The 22,159-nt window shown below is 43.5% G+C and overlaps 1 protein-coding gene across 1 annotated transcript in view; it reads left to right on the forward strand.

Moving 5' to 3' along the window:
- LOC307217463 (espin-like protein) overlaps positions 1-20,975 on the forward strand; it is a 39,408-nt gene extending 18,433 nt beyond the window's left edge. Inside the window, exons 7-16 of the mRNA XM_079978631.1 lie at positions 16-131; positions 632-829; positions 3,236-4,796; positions 9,901-10,706; positions 11,510-11,669; positions 13,111-13,197; positions 13,589-13,744; positions 14,432-14,620; positions 17,490-17,635; positions 19,756-20,975. Coding sequence (XP_079834757.1) covers positions 16-131; positions 632-829; positions 3,236-4,796; positions 9,901-10,706; positions 11,510-11,669; positions 13,111-13,197; positions 13,589-13,744; positions 14,432-14,620; positions 17,490-17,635; positions 19,756-20,004 — 3,668 coding nt within the window. The 3' untranslated portion in view covers positions 20,005-20,975. The remainder of the gene's footprint in view (positions 1-15; positions 132-631; positions 830-3,235; positions 4,797-9,900; positions 10,707-11,509; positions 11,670-13,110; positions 13,198-13,588; positions 13,745-14,431; positions 14,621-17,489; positions 17,636-19,755) is intronic.
- The last annotated feature ends 1,184 nt before the right edge of the window (positions 20,976-22,159 follow it).

The following is a 22,159-nucleotide window of genomic DNA, read 5'->3' on the forward strand; positions in this document are numbered from 1 at the left end:
TTGTCTTTCTTCCAGCTTCTATGTCGTTCAGCATGGTGAAACCCACTGAATCAAACAAATCACTGATACCTGAGCTGAAGACCAATAAATCTCTGCAGAAGGCGAGAATCACCACATTGTTCTCAAGCTCTGTATGTTGTATGATAATCTACACCTCTTTGTCTCTCATCTGTTTTGTATTCATAATCCCCATGATCTCTCCTGTGGTTCTATTCCATCGAATTCCTTTGTTTTATTTTTCTTTCTCTTTTCCTGCTAGATTAAGCCATTTGGCTGACCTGCCTCCAAGCACATCCTTTCAGAAGGGTTAAAAACAACCTACAAATGGAGATATATAGCTTTATGTTCCACAACAGGGACAGGGAACCTGTTGATCCTCTGGATTTAGGTGGACTACAACTCCCATCATATGTGGCCAGGCTGACTGGGGCTGATGGGAACTGGAGTCCGGCAACATCTGGAGGGCCACAGGTTCTCCAGCTTTGCTGTAGGCAGCCCTTCTGATAACGTTGGGCTTCCTGAGAAGATACGTGCCATAATGTTTTGAGGATCAATTGTGGTAGATTCATGAGCATCTGTTCTTCTTTAAACTCCTTAAAAGTTGCTAACAAGTTAGGTGTCCTCCACGCAGGGTGAGAAGAGAGAGACACCAGATGCTGCAGTACCAGGCAACCTGCTCTCAATGCTGGATGAGCTAGGAACATCGGACATTGATGCCTTGGTGCCTACTCATGATGAGCAAGGTTGTTCAATTCCAGAGTGGAAGCGGCAGGTGATGGTGAGGAAATTACAGGCGCAGCTGGCATCCGAAGAAGGGATGGGCAGGAAGGTACTGTATTGAGCCAATAGAAGGAAACTCTGTCACTGTACTGTCTTACCTGGTTCACACAATGGCCTCCGTTTTTATTGCATTTAGGTTGCCCTAAGAGCAGACGGGCAAATAATATACACATTGTGTATGTTTTGTAAATGTGCTCTGCTAAGATCTTGGAAATTTGGATTTCAAAGTAATTCCCAGCACTTCCTTTTGCATGACTCCGTTGCTCCCGGATCAATAAATAACCAGACAAGACAGTGAATGTAAATTTGGGATCAAATAGGCCACAACTTTATAGATTACAGATGTGAATGGTTTGGTCTGAAGGCACATAAGGCCACCACCATGCTTAGCAGGGTTGGGCCTGGTCAGTTCCTAGATGGGGGAATTGTCCAGGAACAACATGTACCGTATTTTTCCTTCTATAACACGCAGATTTTTTCTCCTAAAAAGGAAGGGGAAATGTCTGTGCGTGTTATTGAGCGAATGTGTGGTCCCTGGAGCCAAATAGTGCAAGGGGAGGCAAAAAAAAGCAGGCAAAAATCAAACCGCGCGTCTCCTAGAAGGGAAACTTGAAAAGAGGAAGCGGCTGCTTTCCGGCATTCTGCCTCAGGGTCTTACTGCCCACCCATCTCTGTTTCCTTGCTGTGTTTGCTCAAACGGAACAAAGAGCAGGGAAAGCCCCTCCCCTCCAGGCAAGCAGAGGGGAAAGCTGAAAACATGCAGGAGGGAGAGAGAGAGAGAGAGAGAGAGCACGAGCTGGCTGGCTTGGGTGGGTAGGTGAGGGAAAACTTTTGCCTTCCTTTCCTCCCTACCCCTCTCCTGCATTCTTAGCCAGCTGCTTCTCTGCACACCCCTCTCCTGCTCCTTGTCCCTTCTGTGTTTTTCCTTCCCTCCCCACTTAAAATGTGGTTAAAAAGCATGGATCCACATGGATCCTCAGGATCTTTGCATTGGGTCAGCCCAAATTCACCATCAGATCACATGGCATGTCCATGGCTACAGCCTGCCCCCCAAAAATCACGCACCCACTGTTGCCTGGGGCTGCAATGGTGCAAAAATGTGGCTAAAAAGCATGGATCCACATGGATCCTAAGGATCTTTGCATTGGGTCAGCCCAAATTCACCATCAGATCACATAGCATGTCCATGGCTACAGCCTGCCCCCCCCCAAAATCACGCACCCACTGTTGCCTGGGGCTGCAATGGTGCAAAAACGTGGTTAAAAAGCATGGATCTACATGGATCCTCAGGATCTTTGCATTGGGTCAGCCCAAATTCACCATCAGATCACATAGCATGTCCATGGCTACAGCCTGCCCCCCCCCCCAAAATCACGCACCCACTGTTGCCTGGGGCTGCAATGGTGCAAAAACATGGTTACAAAACATGGATCCACATGGATCCTCAGGATCTTTGCATTGGGTCAGCCCAAATTCACCATCAGAGCACATAGCATGTCCATGGCTACAGCCTGCCCCCCAAAAATCACGCACCCACTGTTGCCTGGGGCTGCAATGGTGCAAAAACGTGGTTACAAAGCATGGATCCACAGGGATTCTCAGGATTTTTGCATTGGGTCACCCCAAATTCACCATCAGATCACATGTCTGTGGCCACAGCATGAAGCACAAAAATGATACATCCACTGTTTCATTCAGAATGTTTTTTCCCTTGTTTTCCTCCTCTAAAAACGATGTGCGTGTTATGGTCAGGTGCGTGTTATAGAGCGAAAAATACGGTAATATTGACATCAGGTATACACCTTCACTGTACTCTTTTTGGTGCCTGCTGTTTAAACAAGCCTACACAGATATGTAGAATGCTGATATGTATTTTAATCTGTTTTTATCACTGAATTTATTTATTTTTTGAATATTTTAAATAGCTGTTTTTAACTGCTTTTACACATATTTTTATTGCTTTATTTCTTTAATAATAATAATAATAATAATAATAATAATAATAATAATATAGTTTTTGTAAACCACTCTGTGGTGGGGTTTTTTTGAATAGTCAAGCAGTATTTAAATTTTATGCAATGAATAACTAAAATAAATAAATACGTTGCCTTGGATTCCATGATAGACAAAAGGCAGGTCACATTAGTAAGTAAGTAAGTAAGAAAGTAAGTAGTAAGTACATCTATATTCAATCACTCAGGCAGGTGGCTTACTTTACAGTTGTATATCCAAGGTATAAGTGTAGCTGATGGTAAATAGTTCTGTGATAAGATGAAATTCTTTGTTCTGACTGAGGCCAGGACTTAAGGATCTGTTCCAGCCCTATATTTCTATGAATCTGTGATGTGCTCATCTGACTCTTCATTTTTGGCAGGCTGGGGAAAGGGGCCTGAATTTTGAATTTAACTGATGGCAGACTTTCTTTCTTTCTTCCCTGCTGCCCCCACCCATCTAGAACAAGGAAAGTTGCACACTGGAGATGGATGACTGGCAATATTCTCAGTCTTACAATGCCATCCTGGGCCCTTTTGGGGAATTGCTCACTGAAGATGACCTGCTGTACTTAGAGAAGCAGATTGAGAAACTGCAGATGAAGAAGAAATGCCAGGAGTATGAGAGTCAGCTAGGACGCCTGACAGAGGAGCTGCAGACTGTTCTCCCTGCTCCCGTCGTCAATATCACAGTCAACCGTCAGTTTCTGCAACAGGGCTCCGAGGATGGCAGCCAGGGGCTGCCTGCCTGGTGCAGTCATGTGTCTGGACTGGTAAAAAGCATGTCCATGCTGCTCACCAATGTCAATGGCATGAAAAAAGCAGCTAATGAGAAGCCAGCTCTAAGGGATTCCCATAAGTCAAGCAAGACCAAGTGTATTTCAGGTGGCACTGTCAAGAGAGAAATCCTGGAGTGTGGCGTCTCTGTCAGGAATCTGAGGGGCAATTTTGAAAAGCAGGATCTTTGGAGACAAGACAAAGCTTTTGAGCAGCGAGGGTTGAATGCCATGCCCTGGGAACAAGGGACAGCCAAGGAGTCATCCCCTCAAATGTTTCTAGGTCCCTGTAAAAACAAGAAGCAATTGGTTTGTGAGGAACATGAGTTTGGAGACATGGAGAATGCCAGTGATTCTGGCGTCAGCTGTGAGGGAGCCTCCTCTGTGACTGGTTCTTGCGTCTCAACAGCAGAGTCTAGCAACCTCCGAAAAGAGCGCATTGTGCTTCTTTTTCTCAGTCACTGGAAGAAATCTGCCTATACGCCTTCCTTGAAACTCATGGCCAGGAGGACTCTTGACACCCAGCTGCCTGGAAAAATGGGACTAGTAGACGTGATGGCAGAGCTCAAGAAACAGCAGCCTCCAATGCAGAAGCCCTTGATGGAAATGAACAAGCTTGGCCATTTAGTTCAACAGAGATACACTATCAAGAATCTGATTAGTCACTGGAAAGACATCATCTCCCTTGTACCATCTCGACAGATCAGGCGCCTCAATCACCGGCATGCAATCTACTCTCCAGAACAATTCCTGCCATATGTCAATGGTGAGCCTATTGACTACAATAGCTTAACGCTTGACCTGTTTATGCTCGGCTATTTCCACATCCTAGAGCTGGCCCTCTCTCCAGAAGAACGTAAGGCTAGGCATCTCCTTTGCTTTGAAGTTTTTGACCACTTGAGTGGGCATCAGTGGGAAACAGTGCGGGCCTTCCACAAAGCAGTGATTGATGAGATTGCTGCAGGCAAAAGAAGCTGGAAAGACAGTTTTGAGGATATTAAGAAACAATTTTTTGGTAATAACAAGGACCCAGCTGTGAACTTGGAAATCAAAACATCACCAGTGGAAACAAATCTGAAACCAGTACCCAAAACAAGGGTCCCAAACATCTCTCTGGAGGAGGGAGACTCTGCCCCCGGAAAATGCTTTGAACTAGACACCTTTAGCAATGATGAGATCTGCAGGTATATAAACAGGAGTTTTGCTTTCTGGAAAGAAAAAGAAGCAGAGATCTTTAGCTTAGAGGGATGAGGATCTTTACATTAACAGTCTTTATTTGTGAATAGGTGTCTATAAGATTCAGAGTGCACAGAGTGGCCTGTCAGCACTATGACATGGAATAGACAGACATTGATTGTTCATTTTGCAAATGGCTACAAATGCCTGCAAGATTAATTTGCAAAGGGGTAAACGACAAGTGATACAGATGAAGGGTCAAGCCTTCACTTCTTCTTCGTTGCTTCTTCCCTTTAAAAAAAGGAACAAGAGATGTCAGTGCTTCATTACATATGGCTTCCCTTGACACAAGCACCCTGAAAAGTGCAAAAAGACTATGCCCACTCTGATGTCAATGCAAGTTTTAAAAATAAATAAACAGAAGGAGAACTGAAAGAAAAAAGAGTGAAAAGCTTTCCTCCCACCAGAGCATTGCTGACAGGGCTTAGGAAGTGATGGGTTCTCTGCCATGAAATATTCACCTTGGGATTGCTTAGTTTGTATTCAGTGTGTCTTTGTAAGAGTTCAAAAAGAGATAATGAGTTTTCCAGACATTTCCATTATATCTATATTTATAAGTTACAAACAGTGTATCAGCAAAATGATCCAACCTGGGAAGGCCCCCAAGACTGTTTCTTTCACTGTTTCTCTTTTCATATCTTCAGAGGACTCACCAGAGATATCAACTGTTGTTATCCACTTTTGGCATGTATTTGAGTCTCTTTGGCATCCACTGCAATTAATCATTTACTGCTGAACCTGAAATGCACAGGTCTCATGTTCTGCTACTTGCTTACTAGGCTTCATGGACTTAAAACACCTGAATGGATGTCCAAGTATAAATAATTTCATTTTGTAACTGTACATACATTTTCTATTTTAAATTAGATTGCGCGTTTAATAAAAACATTTCTCTCAGTAGAAACAAAAGGTACTTCCATCAAATTATTACTTAGAGAAATCACTAGGTTGTGTGTGTTCTTAAAAAAAGATCAGAAATAATGCAGGTTTTTTTTTTTTTACTTAAGAATCTCTGTCTAGAAAAACAAAACTAGTGTCCGTTTCTTACAGAAGGAAATATAATGGGCTTGTTTAAGGACTGCATGAAACCACTCATAGTATACATTTAATAATGATGGTGATGAGGTATTGCCTGCCCTTCACTCTTAAGGCCCCAGGGCAGGTTAGAACAATTTAAAATACAACACTAGAAATGGTTTAAAAATGTACAATTTAAAATTTAAAATTATGAAATGTAGGGAACAAAATTTCTGTGCTTATCACTGCAGTAACAGTTGCTAAGATGTACAAGGAAGAGACTGATCCAGTGCGCTGGGAATGGGCAAATAGAAGAGATCTTGGGTGCACGAAGCATCAGTCAGGCTGAGTCACCACGGAACCTCCATACATTTCCTTTTGCCTTCCCATTGCCACAGTCAGACCCTTAATTTATGGCGTGATGTGGGACAGTAAAAGTAGCTCACTCTTTACTGTATGTGGAAATGCTACCCTCTGTGACTGTTGCCCTGGTTTATTTGTGGACATTATTGGGAAAGCAGCAGGGCACTACATAGGCAACCCACTGCAAGCTCTAGAATAAGCTCACTGGACTATATTTAGCAACCAACATTGTGATTGGCAGAAAGGTTTACAGAATGAGAGTGAGTGCTTGAATCATCATCACTGAATAAATGTGGGGTGAGGTACCTTTCTTTACATTGCTATCCTTTTGTACAGTTTCTAATTAAATAACAGGGCATGTGTTGAATCTTATTTCTGGCAGTCCATGGCTCATAAGCTACCCCTCCCCTCCTCCTGAATTTTGCACTTTAGACTATTAGTTCAAAAAAGCACACATCTATAGTGCATTGGTCAGAACCATCACACATTTTCATGTGCTTTTGCATTTCTCCCAGCCTGCCAAACAGGTGTGTGTGAATGTGTGAATGGCTTCACCCCACACTGGCTCTGGCCTCTCTTACTGGAATGCAGGCCCTTTCAGGGGTCCAGGGAGGCCCAAATCACTTCCAGATTTTGATGCCACTAGCAGCAGCAACGGCGGCGATGAAGACAGCAACACGTGACAACAAACAAAAACAACATAAGGCACGAAAAAGAGTGAGTGGTTTATATAATCATACATTTTGAAAGGGCATGTTTGTAACCCAACCTTGTGCCATCTAAACCAATATATTTTTTTCTTTTCTTTTGACATTCTTAACTCTTAACTATGACTATGTATCCGCTAACAAAAGAATTATATCTTTTGCAAAACTGAATCTCCTGTTTGCTTTAATTTGCAGCTTTAAGTGAGGCAGCGTGTCACATTTTGATCCAATGCACACAAAAACAAGTTGTGAAACTTACCAGATGCCAAAAGAACCCCAGCAAGTGTCTAAATCTGAGGTCCCTTTGAACATGAGGCCCAGGCCCAGTGTCCCCCCTGCCCCAATTGGCCCTGGGGGCATGCAGCTCTTACCCACTGCTGCTGCTGGCCTCAGAGATAAAAAGATTGCCCCCAGCCCCCCCTCCATCTGATTAGCTAACGCGTATCTGTCTCAGCCTGCCCCCAACAACTAACTATGGTTGTCTGAGGCCATGGTTTTAAGTTGGTTTAGCTCCTTTTAACGGTGGTTTGCTGTTACACCTAAATCCAGTATCCTGGCTTAATCCTAATTTGCTGAGTCATTCCATCCCTGCTGCCCACCTGGCTACAGGGGCACAAGTAATGAAAATGTCCCTGCTGGTCCTTTCTGGTCCCTCCAGAACAAGCTCCTTTTTTCCACCCACTTCCTCTTCACTGACAATGGCTGCGTCCCCATGACGTTTTATTTTAGAATCAATGGAGACCGAGTACTTGCTTTTTCTGTGGAATCAACACACAATGTAGATCTGTTGCATACTTTTTGCCCCTGAAATGCACTTCTTGAGAAACTGATTTCATTCCGAAAATAAAAACTCATTGCAGATTGATTCTGCATTATCCCCACAGTGTGCCTATGTGAAAAAAGATGTAAGCGCACAATCTCTTGAGCAGCTTCATATCTGCTTCCAATGGGCACATGACATGCTTTCCTTCCAATGCCCTCGTCTTCTTATCTCTTCGTTGGTGTGTTGCTTTAAGAGCAGGTGGCCTGGAGAGAATAACTGTCAACACACTTCCCAGCCCTCTCTGGCTTTAAGCCTCAGTCTAAATATATATATACATACAGAGAAGCAAGCATTGGTTGCCTCCAGCCTACAACGGCCTTAAAAAAACACACCACCCAAACCAACTCAGGGTAACTGCCTCCTCCCAGGGTCAAGGCAAGCCATTCTCCAAGCATTATTCGAGCTCCGAATGTCTGGCTGGATGTAAAAGAAGTTAACAAGGTAAGAACCGGAGGCCAGACGGTTTTGATTTCTGGCAGGGCTGAATAGGACAACATGAGATGAGAGGGAACAAGCAAACTGGATTTGGGAAGGTGGAGCTGTCAAGTCAAAAATAGTGTACAGGCCATTAACATGAGGCACGAGGAGCTGCCACAGTTATAAGCTATTATCTGCTAGGAAGCTAAGTATCAAACTTTTGCAGAGATCAAATACCAAGAAGTTCTTATCAATGCAGCACTGCTGAACAGCAAGCTACTGAGAGGCAAGTTTCCTGGATATCGGGAAGGAAAGGGGGTCAATATAACCACTAACTAAAATGAGAATATAACCACTAATATTATTACTGGGGATTTTATTATCGGTAGTGTTTTGCTACTTAATATGGCATAAGTCCGTTATTCAATTACTTTCTAGGTCAGCACTGAGGATCTGGTAGAGTAGATTGGGAAGGCAGGAACAAATTTCCCCCACCAAATTTCATTGCTTATGAACTACAAACTGTTCCTTTATTAAGAATGACAACTGGAGTAAGACTGCTTACGATACTGTTTTGTCTCCACACATCATATATGGGACTGTGTGTGTCATGTTTCTGTGGAAGCTCAGAAAAGCACCGAATTTGTTATTAGGGTCATAGGGGAAGGAAGCTCGATAGCAGAGCAATTGCTTTGTGTACAAAATGCCCCAGGTTCAATGCCTGGCATGTCCAGGTAGGGCTGGGAAATCAGGAACCCTGGAGAATTGCTGCCAGCCCGTGTACACAGTACTGAGCTAGATAGGCCCCATGGTATAAGGCAGTTTCCTAGAAACAGAATTCAGCAGCCTTCTGGTAACTTTAGTTTTCATTAACACAACAGCCCACCATCACAATGAAGATGGGAATGAAAGTGCTTGGGCAAGGCTGGTAAAGCCTTAGATGCCATAGTGGGCTCCTGGAGGGGCTTTTGGTGGCCTTCCTTCCTCATAACTAGAAAAAGCAGGATAAATTATGCAAACTAATTTACAGAAACAAAGGTAGCTGTATTGGTCGGTAAGTACCTTTATTGGGAAGAACAAAAAAGTCACAAAAATGTGGCAAGCTTTCAATTACTCAGAATGCTTCATGAAGCAAGATGCAGCTTTATCTGTTTTTGAGTACACCATTTAAGAAAGTGGAGTTTCAGAACAGAGAGATTTGGATAAGGTCTGTAGCTCATTCCTCGTTCTATGCAAGGAAAATGGACAGAAGTACTTTTGAGAGTCTGAAAGCTTTCAGGGGTGGGGGACATCAGTATAGATTTTTCCTTTGTTATCCCTGCAAGTTCCTTGTAGATACTTCGATCAGGACACACACATATGGCACTGTCATATTCAGTTGTTTGGGGGTACGGGGTTCAGTGGCGTAGCGTGGGTTGTCAGCACCCGGGGCAAGGCAAGTAATTTGCGCCCCCTAAACCATGGATTTGCGCCCCCTAACCCGTGGATTTGCGCCCCCTAACCCTAACCCCCAGATGTTGCGCCCGGTGCAGCCGGCCCCCCCTGCACCCCCCACGCTACGCCACTGATGGGGTTATATGCCTAGTGTTATTATTTGGACATACCAGGTCACAACAGTTTGCACTTCCTTTCAAGGAGTTCCATTGATCTAAAAATGTCACTATGGAGATTTCACTTCAAGTCATGGTTGATGAAAAATATTTCCCATTTGAAGCACAAAACTTATTTGCTTCTTCTTTGCTTTCTGATTAGCACTAGGAAAAGTTTCTGTTCCATTGAAGTCATCTAAGGCCATTTCCCACGACAGGAGTGGAGCACCAGCATGGTGAGGAACATCGATGACTTCGATTTTTGCCTTCCATCCCACCCCCAGTCTATTCTGGAAGGACTTCAGACCCTTCGCTCCAATCCAAAACTCTCAGATGTCACCTTGATAGTTGAGGGACAAGAATTCCCCTGCCACCGCAGTATCCTGGCCCTCTGCAGCCACTATTTCAATGCCATGTTTGCTGGTGACTTCTTGGAAAGCATTTCAGCTCGTGTAGAGATCAAAGAGGTGGATCCAGCCATTATGGAGACCTTGATTGACTTTGCTTACACAGGGAAGGTGACCATCAACCAAGGGAATGTGGAAGCCTTAATTCGGACATCCAACCAACTCCACTTCCCCGTCCTCCGGAAAGTCTGCAGTCGGTACCTGAGGCAGCAGATGGATGCGACCAACTGTTTGGGCATTTGTGAATTTGGGGAGCTGCATGGTTGCCCAGAAGTGTCATCCAAGGCCTGGTCATTTCTGCAGGAGAATTTTGAACTTGTGTCTCAACAAGAGGAGTTCCTGCAGCTCTCCAAAGAGAGGCTGGTTATCTACCTGTCCAACAACTTGCTCCAAGTACAAGAAGAGCAGAGTCTAGTTGAGGCTGTGCTGAGGTGGGTGAAGTATGAAAAGTCTGTGAGAGCCATGCACCTTCCAGAACTCCTTGATCTAGTGCATCTGGTTTCATTGCCAGATCAGTACCTGCAGAACCTCTTGTCATCAGAACCACTGATTCAAGAATCGGAGGCTTGCAAGACCATCATCACTAGGCATCGTAGCACGGTCAGTTCTTGGAGGCACCACAGTACCCTGATTAAGCTCCAGTTTCAGCCCCAAAGCTAGAAAAGGGATGCTGTGATCCAATAGCTATAGGTGTCCTTAACTGCAGTGCCTAGAATCTGTTCATCTTGGTATGCCAACTTCTTGTTTGAGATAAGTTTTCATTTCTTAATTAGCCTATGAACTGTCACCTTTGATTGGCAGTGGAAGAGTTCCTGACCTTTCCCCACTAGTTCCCCTCTTTCTTCTCTCCCCGCCTGCCCATCCATCACTAAGTCCATTGACTCAGGAGGAGCAAGGGTGTGTGTGCATGCAGTTTTCCTAGAGATGTCACTGTGAGGAGCAATGACTGACTTCTTGGTGTACGTGGATTATGGTTATGTCTTTCCCAAAGACAGTTATAATTGGATAATTACCAAAAAGGATAGTTTATTTAGATGAGCCTATCTGAATTAACGAGGGAATATGTGCCCCAAAGCCTGAATTTAAAGTGATCACAATTCCAGAGAAACACACTTTGTTCTAGCGCTTATATTTTAAGAAGGTTTAAAGTATGGTCCAAGTGTTCCTAAATCAGTGCATCCAAATTAGTCTAAAAAACAGTGGGAAGTGGCAACAACCATCTGTGAGGAAAGCAGCTAGAAGTCCCTGCCATGGTCTAGCATTTGCAGTGAAGTATCCCAGAGTTTTATTTGGGAATTTTGCTTTACTGAATTACATCATACAAGGTCATTGTATAAAGTGTTGGAGAAAGGGGAGAGGTGTTGGGCTTCCAGAATCATTGGGGTTTTTTTTCCTTGTCTCAGTTGGAGAACAAGCCATTTGTCCAGCAGAGACTGAAGGCCCTGCCACAAAAGCTTGAGGAGGTTCTAGTGGTGGTGGGAGGCAGAGCTCTGGAAGAGAATGAAGAAGATGAACAGCAACCACTAATCTCCAGGAATTTTGCCTTTTATAACACCAAGACTAGTAAGTACCTGTCCCCAAACAATGCCAGAACTGCACACTCCAGCTCAGAGCATCTTTGCGTCAGGGAGCAACTAGGCTCACGGTGCTAGGCACTGCAAGGGATGGCAACAACTGAACGGGTGTAGCGTTTAGAGGTAGGGGAAATAAAGTCTTCACCTTGGTACCTGTTGCTATCATCTTTATGAGTTGGCCTTTACAGGGTAGATCATGCTTGATGGTGCCACTCTGTAGTGTTTTGGGGAAATGCATGTTTCCAGACCCTTGGTGGTGGGTGGGTGGAAAAGATGAGACCTGAATCCCTCAGAAACAAGACAGAGAACCAATTATTGCAGAATAACCAGAATATGAATACAGAGGGCCTAGTATACTACAGCTCCCATCAACCCCAGCAAGCACAACCAATGGTCAGGGGTGATGGAACCGGTATTGCAACAAAATCCAGAGGTCCTGCCAGTTATCTCATTGATTTTGGGTACACCAGTCAGGTTGTTTTAGCTCTTAGCGAGCAGTTTGGTAGAATATTACACGTGCAGTTGTCTTTCTATCACAGCCCCCCGCCAAAAAAAACTACAATGGGCTGGAAGTTTAACTTCATTTGCTCCTTTTGCTTTCTTTTCCTTTACGGAATTCCTCTGGAATCAACAATAAAACCTCTCACCCTTCCTCCACAGAGTGGTTCCACCCTTTTATTGTTATTTATTTATTTGCTGATTATCCCGTTCTTAGATTTGCCTTTATCTATTTGCTGTTAAGTGAAAAAGTTTGAAAAATATAGGTATATAAACATTTAACATTTAGACTTGCCATCTCAAAACACCTAACATTATCCAAACCCACTTTCTGTAGCAGAAACACTGTTGAGGCCAGAAGCAACCATGCCTTGGACTTCGACCTAGAATAATGCAGGCACTGACAAACAAGGCTTTCAGTATGATGTAATGCTCTGTGCTCTTTTGGCGTTGGTGACTGCTGAGCAGCTGCATTCATCTCAGGCCAATGTTGACATTGGAAGCTGTTGGGCAGGCCTGCAAATGCAGTGCATTGGGTAGAAAAACTAATTTGGAGAAGAGGACCTTTCTCATCGTTGGCATTATCTACGCAATATGATGCAATCGGAATGTATTCTGATAACACTGTGAACAATGAAGCAGATAATGACCATAGATAATTACCTTCAAACACACGTAGGTTTGAATAGGACTGTTTCAATATGGAAAAGTTCCATGGAAAAGAAGTGCATTTGGTCTAATCATATCACTGTCATGGGCCATGGTCTTGATTTAGGGTAGTACTGTAGAGTGATGGAACCCATAGGGGGCAAAGTCTCTTCACCTGAGAGCAGTAAAGAGTCTCAGAAAAATTAAGAGTGTTTACTGGTTATACTGGTTACCTGGTTATAACACTTTGAGGGCCACTTACATATTTGGTTCTATTATTTCAGAAAGATGGAATGCTCTGCCTGATTTTCCAGACTACAATAAATGGGGGTTTTCTGTGATTGCTCTAAATAATGATGTTTATGTCACAGGTAAGGATAGTGCTCTCTCCAAGTCTATGTTGTTACTAAGCCTTTGAACCTTTTTGGTGTGTTCCCATACTAAGACATTCTGCTGAGATCTTGGGAGGATGGATTTGGTTGTTTGGGGTGTGTTCTGGTCTAAAACAGATAATTTAAATCAGGGCAGCCAGATTGCATAGTTATCTAATAAAATGTAAACTGAACCACAATCCACCATTTTGAGTCATATTTTGCTCACTAATTCCACAAGATTTTCAAGAGAACCAGAACTCCTAGCAAAAATATCATGAGAGTGTTAAGCCGTAATAAACTATTAAGCCGTAATATTGAAGTGCTTTAAACTGGTACAAAAGTGGGTACTAGGACTCTGTGTGAGTATGATTGCTATTTCTGTTTTCAGGTGGCTCCAGAGGATCACGGAATGACACATGGTCAACAACTCAGTCCTGGTGCTTCTGCCTCAAGGATGGTGCCTGGAAGCCCATTGCACCAATGCTGAAGCCACGAACCAACCATGCCAGTGCTGTCCTCAACGGAGAGATCTATGCCATTGGTGGTAGGGAATGAGATCTTTAACGTAGGGGACTGTTGCTTTACGTGCATGGGAACAACAGGCACTAACAAGGATGAGGCCGGTTTAGTGTAGACAATATCATAACGTGCCCTCTGGCCATTCCAAGTCCCTATACTACAGCTTGAGCAGAAGAACCTGCCTTTGTAGGACTGAATTTCATACAGAAGGTTGTGTCTAATTCACTTATATTCAGAGGACTTGGATTCTTAAGAGCTAGTGTGGTGTAGTGGTTAAGAGAAGTAGACTTGTAATCTGGTGAACCGGGTTCACTTCCCTGCTCCTCCACATGCAGCTGCTGGGTGACCTTGGGCCAGTCACACTTCTTTGAAGTCTCTCAGCCTCACTCACCTCACAGAGTGTTTGTTGTGGTGGAGGAAGGGAAAGGAGAATGTTAGCCGCTTTGAGACTCCTTTGGGTAGTGATAAAGCGGGATATCAAATCCAAACTCTTCTTCTTCTTCTTCTTCTTCTTCTTCTTCTTCTTCTTCTTCTTCTTCTGTCAATCGATTTCATTGGTGTACTGTGACTATGATTTAGTTGGAGACACAACCCAGACCCTACATATTAGACTCGTGGGTTATTTTAGCACTAGTGTTGCTCAGTGCAAATACCTGTAGGCCTTGACTGTGCTCAAACCTCCTTTCCCCCCCACTTCTCACATTGTCTGTAGGCACCGCGGTAGACGTTGTGGAGGTGGAATGTTATGATCCTTATAATGACAGCTGGTGCTTTGTGAGCCCTGCCTTGAAGTACGTCAGCAACTTCACCATCGCCGGGTGTCTTGGGAAGTTGTACCTCATTGGCTCTTGTGCTGTCAAATACAATGCATTAACCCTGCAGTGTTACAACCCTGCAATAGGTAAGAAGGAACAGAGGGGAACGTGTATGAATGGCTTTTCCAAAGCAGGCCATGGGCTCACAGAGCAGGCCAAGGGGGGGTGGGGCAGGTGCAAAACCAGAATCCTTTCTATTCTGCAAACTTGGAAATGGGCCCTGTGGCAGGGGCTTTGCTAGGTACTTAAAAGACCTGGGGCATAGACCCATGACACAGAGTTGCCTCTGCAATAATCAAAATGGCAGATGTCGGGTTTCACTGGCACTGTGCTTTGTAACATGTCCAGCCACCCTGTTTGCAGGGTGTGTGTGGTTGAAAATGGGGGGGGGGCAGGAGATCCAGGGCCCAGGGCAAAAAGGAATAGGGGAGAAATTTGGTTCGGTTCATACTTAAAAGCAAACTTACTTTATTTGTACTTCCTGAAACAATTTGCAAACCGAAACGCAACCATCTTTTGAAATTTGCACCTCTCTTAATTTCACAGTGCAGTTCCCCAGCCAATAAATGTGCACAAAAATGCATTTATTAAGGTAAAATGAGCATAATAAAATACAAAAACACATTGAATTAGGCAAAATTGCTTGTAAAATATGTATTAGATAAAATTGCATGAATATGTATATTTAAGGATAATTTCATACAAAAATCCTGATGATTTTTTACGGGGACTTTTTATATTTTAAAAAGTTCATACAAAAATCCTGATGATTTTTTATGGGGACTTTTTATATTTTAAAAAGTTCATACTGATGAGGAAATGTGATGAATCAAACTTAAGGTTGGAAAAAATGAGAGGAAATGAAAGAAAGTGAAATTGATGTGAAACTGAATTTGCCCATTCCTACATTTGCCCATTGCCTCCCTTTCCATGCCCAGCAATGCCCCCCTGCTCTGGTTTAGTTCTAAATTTCTTGTGAAAATGTTTTTGTCATCATTAGTATTGAAACTGAAGCCATTACTTCCTACCACATGTCCTTAGAAGAATATACAAGACGTTCAAAATGCTTTTCATGATAAAGGGTGGGATGTGTGTTGAGGGACATATTACTTTCCCCCTCCTTCTCATTGGATTAAATAAATATAAACCTGGCGTGTTGTTGATTTGCAGGAGAGGCCCTTTTGAGAACGCCATCACTTACAGAGGCTCACTTAATGGGCATGAGGGATGTCTTTTGTGTTGCTTGCAGATTGTGAAATGCACCCCCTTCAGAGCTACGATAGTCCCCACTCTTTCTGTTTCTAGAAACAGTGTCAAGAAGACACATAATTTTAATTTGACCTTTTAGATTGCTTTTAGTACTGCTGTTGCTTGTGATGTTTTAAATGAAGCTTTATTGTTTTAAGGTATTTATGATTATGATGTTGTTTTCATTGGTTTGGTTTGCTTAGTTTTATAGTTTTTAGTTTTGTTCTCCTTGCAGCTGAGCACCTCTACCTAAGTGCAGTGCTTTATTTTTCCATTTCTGAGTGAATGCCAACCCAGTTTTCTCCCTCTTAAGGGTAAAGGTGTGCATTCACACACGCCTGTGAAGTGAGGCCTACATCTGCTGCCAGCCTGTGGTGATGACAGCCCCTGTGAATCGTTCTTTCCCCCATCCACAGAATAGCCCCATCTTTCGTTCTGTTTCTTGGCCATGCCAAAGTTTTGTGGAATGTGGGCAGCTCAGTTTTATGTATGCAAATATGAACGGTGGGTTTGCTGTTAATTGCTTGCGGCCCATTTGACCTGTTTGAACCCTGATGCTGCTTTGGCATGCCTTTTTATTTCAATTCGTCTTATGTCCCCAAAGCTAATTTATATGGGGTGGAGGGAGAAGTTGTTAATGGGGTGTGACTTCCTGCACTGGCTCGCAGCCCAGAGTATCTTCCGGCAGCTAATGCTAGACTTCATTAGTGTCTTTCTGCTGGAGACACAGCCTACTCCATTTCCTACTTCAGTTTCTGGAGTTGCTCCTAGTGCTCCTTGATCCAGCTGCCTATACTTAGATGTGCAAGTGGTATATTTGCCATGTCTTTTAGAAAAACTCTCAGCTAGCATCAATTTGCTTCACGTAATCAGGGAAGGTATTTGGTACGATGTGACTCAGGTTTAGTTGCCTGTGGGGGCCATGTGGCAAACTGCAGGACCTTCCATTTTTGTCTCATGATGTTATGCTATATAGGAAGGACGTCATTCATCCGTTTGCCATGTCAGCTCCCACCCACAAGCCCATCTCAGGATGTTACACAGCAAACACTAATAGTGCTTTGGTATTCTAGATACCTTTGACACTTTTAAATGTGGCTTTTACTCATGGTCTCTTACACTGTTACCTGCCAGAAGACCTTGTATACTCCTTTGGCTATTAACACAGAAGGGCTGTAGCTCAGTGGTAGGGCTTCTGCTATGCCTGCAGAAGACTCCAGGTTCAATCCCTGCCATCTTCAGGTAGGGGAATGCCCCTCTTCCAGAAACCCTTGAGGGCCACTGCCAGTCAGTGCATGCAATACTGAGCTAGTCGGACCAATGGTCTGACTCAGTAGAAACCCGGTTCCTACAGTAGAAACCCGGTTCCTGTGAACCTATGCAGACATTGTTTTCCTGTGATTCTGTTGCTTCCTAGCCCAGTAAAGGCCGCGGTGATGACGGGAATGATGTGATTAGAAGTAGGACAAAGTGTGTTGAAAACTCACATAAACACACTGATCTAGGGCAGTCTCTTGTGACAATCTGCCCCTGCTCCATTTCTTGTCCATCTTCCTTTTTAGCTCCCCCCCCCCCGAGATTCATATGTCATTCTAATATAGAATGCTTTTAATATATAAAATTATTATTATTATTATTATTATTATTATTATTATTATTACTCCTACTACTACTACTACTACTACTACTACTATTGTTATCTTCTAGATGTTTGGAGTGTAATTGCATCCCCTTTCATCCCAAAATACCTCTCTGCTCCTCGATGTGCCTCTCTGCATGGAGCCATCTACCTTATTGGCGACAACACAAAGAAAGTCTATGTGTATGATCCAGATGCTAATATATGGCAGAAGGTGGGTAAGGGAGTAATGTTCTTTCACTACTATGTTTCCAGGGAGGGTATGTGGCTGTAGCACCCTTAGAAGTAAATACAGATTTCTGTGGCCTATAGGTTTGTTATGGGGAGGGGGCGTTTTAAACTGCTGTATTTCTTTCCCCTGCTTTCCCCCCCCCCTTGACACTTTTCCAGAATGCATAATACAAAGTAATATGTGAGCAATGCCTGAAGGATGAGTGTCCATGTTCCAGCATGGCAGGAAGCCTATTCCTTGAGTGAGGATACCCCTGGTAGCAAGCACAGCATGGCCTGTTCCTCCAGCCTGTTTGGCTTCAGTGAAGATGTGTGTAATGTTGTTGGAGGGTTGGTTTACGCAGCGTCATTCTCAAACCCTGCGGCAGCTGTTCGCATGGCGTCAGTGCTCAGCTGACTGTGTAGCGCCCACTCCAGTCCTCAGGACAGGTGCAAAGAATGCCCTGCCAGTCTCTCCATCCCCGTAGATCTATGAATAATGGTTAGTGCCGTCAGTTTCCGGCCTTCCATTGGTTATGCTCTTGATGGCGGCCTCTTTAACACTTTCATGGCAACATCTTGTCATCAAGCAGTTTCACAGCAAGCGTTTTGCCTGGTTGGACCCAAGAACTATTTCTCTGCCACTTCGTCCTGTGATCTTTTCATGGTGTTCTTCAGGAGAAGTTAATAGAAGTTAGGACAAACAAGAATATAGCCCAGCCTTGTTAATAGTGTAACTACATACAGTTGCGGGGGCAGGGGGAGACAGAGGATAAAGGAGAGGGGTGACTTTTACAATTCAAAGGACTACACCACTGGTGGCCAGTCTTTTCGGCAGGTGTAAGTTCGCAGTATAGCAGGGGCATTATAGTACACACGCAGCCTCCCTCTGTGCTTCATGACAGTTTAGCATCTTCTCTACCGAGCTGGGAAGCAGACAGCAATGTGGTATTAAAGAAATCAGCTGGCGTGCAGCCCTGACCTTATGCCACAGGCTCAGGGGTCAGCCTGCCACAAACTCCTGCTGCATCCACCACTTCTGGCATATGCGCCCTACTAGATTGGACACCCATTGCTATGCCATATCAGGAATGGCATGTCTATACATGCCTAAACATAGGCAACGAGACAAGGTGAACTCAAGTATATGTAGCATTTCAGATTTGCTTAGCTTAGTAGACAGAAATAGGTAAATGTGTCAAAAATGTATAGTTAGAGTGTGCTTAAAATGCATATATTCAAGAAAATAGAAGGCATTCTATTAGGGGAAATTGCTTTGTAAAAAATGTGTGTATTAGGCAAATTTGCTTACAAAAATGTGAACATTACAAGAAAATTACACTAAAGTGCTGAAGAATTTCCATGATGTCTTAAAAAAACATATCTTCAAACCAAATTTAAGATTGGAAAAACAGAAACTGAAATCAATCAGTTCATCCATCTCTAATCCTGCAATACTATACACACTTACCTAGGAGTCAGTCCCACTGAATTTAATGGATCTTGCTTCAGGATAGACATGCATAGAATTGCACTGCTAATGTCTTTGGAATTAGAGCTCTTAACTGAATAACGTTGTTAATATACAAATAAATATATCCTGCATTCATGTAATTGTAGATATGTTACTCACTGCCATTGCAAAGAGCCTCATCCTCCAATCTGAGGATGGTTCACATGCTCCTCCATCACACACGTGTGTTTTGGCCTGTTCTCTGAAGTATGGGCTACTATAATCAAACTTTTTGCATCCCCTTGAAATAAGCAAGAGATGTAAAAAGGACCCCATTTGGACTTTTCTGCTGAACAAGGTATCTAAGGCTACTGTGTACCAAATCAAGTTTTTTTTACCTCTTATAGAAATACCCAGACAACACCTTAATAACTCTGCTAAGGAAAGGGTGAGAGACCCCCCCCCCCCAGGGGTTTGATGATATTAACTTGCACTATATATTTCAGCCACTGGATGGCAGCACAAACCCCCATCATATGATTCCATCAAGGAACTAGGTGCAAACTGTATGTTGCCAATCTGCTGTCTTGTTTACAGCGGTTTCTGCTGCGGTTGTTGTATATGATTTGCCACATAAACACAGATCCAAATCATGTCCACTCTGTTTGCAGGTGCAACAGCTTCACACCCTCCACGAAAACGGAGGGATGGTACCTCTTGGAGGTAAACTCTTTGTCACCGGAGGATATTGGAAGGGCATGGATGGCGACTATCAGGTGGAGATGGAAATTTATGACTGCACTAAGGATGTCTGGAGAAGGGAAGGAGCCCTTCCATGCTTATGGCTCTACCACAGCTCCTCTTCTATCTTCATGGATACTTTGAGGTGGAGGGAACCTTTCCTAGGAGACCATTTGTGAACAGAGGATGGAACAAGGCATCACAGCACAGCAGCTCCTGCCACAAGTTCGGAAAAGGAACAGAGTTTTCAATATCACACTTGTACACTTCCTTTTGCCTTTTTCGTTCAGACCGTTTGAATGGTTCTATTCCTCCCCCCCCCTCCCCCGCCCACTACAGCTCTTGTTGGGCTGAATCACCTTGCCCACATAATTAGGATGGATAACTTTGGTCACAGCACTAGCACGAAAGCACCAGTGCAGAACATGAAATGATAACCTGCCTTTATAAATTGCAAGAAGTGAGGGGTTAAAACAGAAAACCCTGCAATGGGCATATCATCAGAAACAAAAGACTGTGTTAACCTCTATGGTTAAACATAGTGCCAGGCTGCCTTGACAAGTGTCTACCAACATAATGTGTGAATTAGGAACTTACAGAACTTGGCCAAGAAAACTTGGCAATTTTAAAAACATTGTTCAGTGTCCGTTCTGGCACGATGCCGCAGCTGAGACCTGTGAGATTCCAGTGCACAGCACATGATGAGTATTATGCTCATTATGCTAGAAAACCTGACTTCCCTGAGCAATGCTGCCCACAGTTAAGTGTGCATAAGTCCATTGATGTCATTGATTGCTTCACTCTTTTGGACTGTGGCCAGAGTCCGAAAGGGGCCAGATGTAACGTGAGCCAGCTCTAAATTAAAACTAGAAGTCTCTCAGTGCTAATTTGAGATCGTGGTGACTAAGATCGATGAGTGACATTAGTGACCCATTTATCACAAGTTTCTCTGGTTTCTCTGGAATTCTTATTTTTATATCTGTTTTTATTGCCCTAGGATTCTTTCTGCACTTCACGAGGCACATTTTCTGTTCAGTTTAAATATCTTGCATGTGGACTGTATGAATTTTACCTGTAAAATGGAGACTCACCTCTTCCTGTTGATTTCTACAATTCATCAGTATGGTCAAGAAATCTGACAATAACTTCATCATCAATTATGTAGTCTTTTCTTTCTACTGTTGGTGCTTGATTAAGTAACTATTTTCTTTTAGGTAGGTTTTAAATGCTGGACAGTCACAGAAGCCCCCTTCCATCGTCATTATAGGAGTGTTTTATATGAATCATACGTATGTAGCTGACACAAAATGCAAAGGAGAATTCAGTATAATGTTGACAGGGGACACAGGTGGCGCTGTGGGTTAAACCACAGAGCCTAGGACTTGCCGATCAGAAGGTCGGCGGTTCAAATCCCCGCGACAGGGTGAGCTCCCGTTGTTCGGTCCCTGCTCCTGCCAACCTAGCAGTTCGAAAGCACGTCAAAGTGTAAGTAGATAAATAGGTACCGCTCCAGCGGGAAGGTAAACGGTGTTTCTGTGCACTGCTCTGGTTCGCCAGAAGCGGCTTAGTCATGCTGGCCACATGACCCGGAAGTTGTACGCCGGCTCCCTTGGCCAATAAAGCGAGATGAGTGCTGCAACCTCAGAGTCGGTCACAACTGGACCTAATGGTCAGGGGTCCCTTTACCCTTTACCTTTTTATAACGTTGACAAAATTGAGATTATGGGGTTGAGCACAGCAAGATGAAATTCAGTAAACACAAGAGTTCATTCTGGCTTGGCCAGGTGACAATTTAGGGAAAAAAGGGGACATTTCTATTTGTCCAGGTTAGCCTGGGGCAAAGCTTACTTCTATGAAAGCTTGTAAGGTAGCTCTCTAAATTCTTTACCTTGACTTATGAGATGTTTATGAAATTCTTGCTTTGATTTATGCATAGAGCCCCTCCGAATGCTATGACTCATCAAATCCTAATAAAATAATAATAATTAATAATAATAATCCCACATCAATATGACTGGTTTTACTATTTATGTAGGGTTGCCATACGTATGGGAATTCCTGAACATGTCCTCTTTTGGGTGTCCTACATGCCCACCCAGGAGGAATTTTACATTTTAAAACAAATGTCCTGGATTTGGGGTTTAAGTGTGTGTGGGTGACTCTGGCGCAGGCGACTGGGCTCTGCCATGGGTGGAGGGGCTATCAGACAATTGCCTTAAAAAAGCTCAACAACTTTTTGTGTCTGCATTTTTACCTCTTGAAATATGGCAACCCTAATTTCTGTATTAAGTCTGACTTTTTCAGGGTGGATAACTACATTCTTTTAGGTGGTTT

This window comes from Podarcis cretensis (genome assembly GCF_951804945.1).
Source record: "Podarcis cretensis genome assembly, chromosome: 5".
NCBI classification, from domain to species: Eukaryota; Metazoa; Chordata; class Lepidosauria; order Squamata; family Lacertidae; genus Podarcis; species Podarcis cretensis.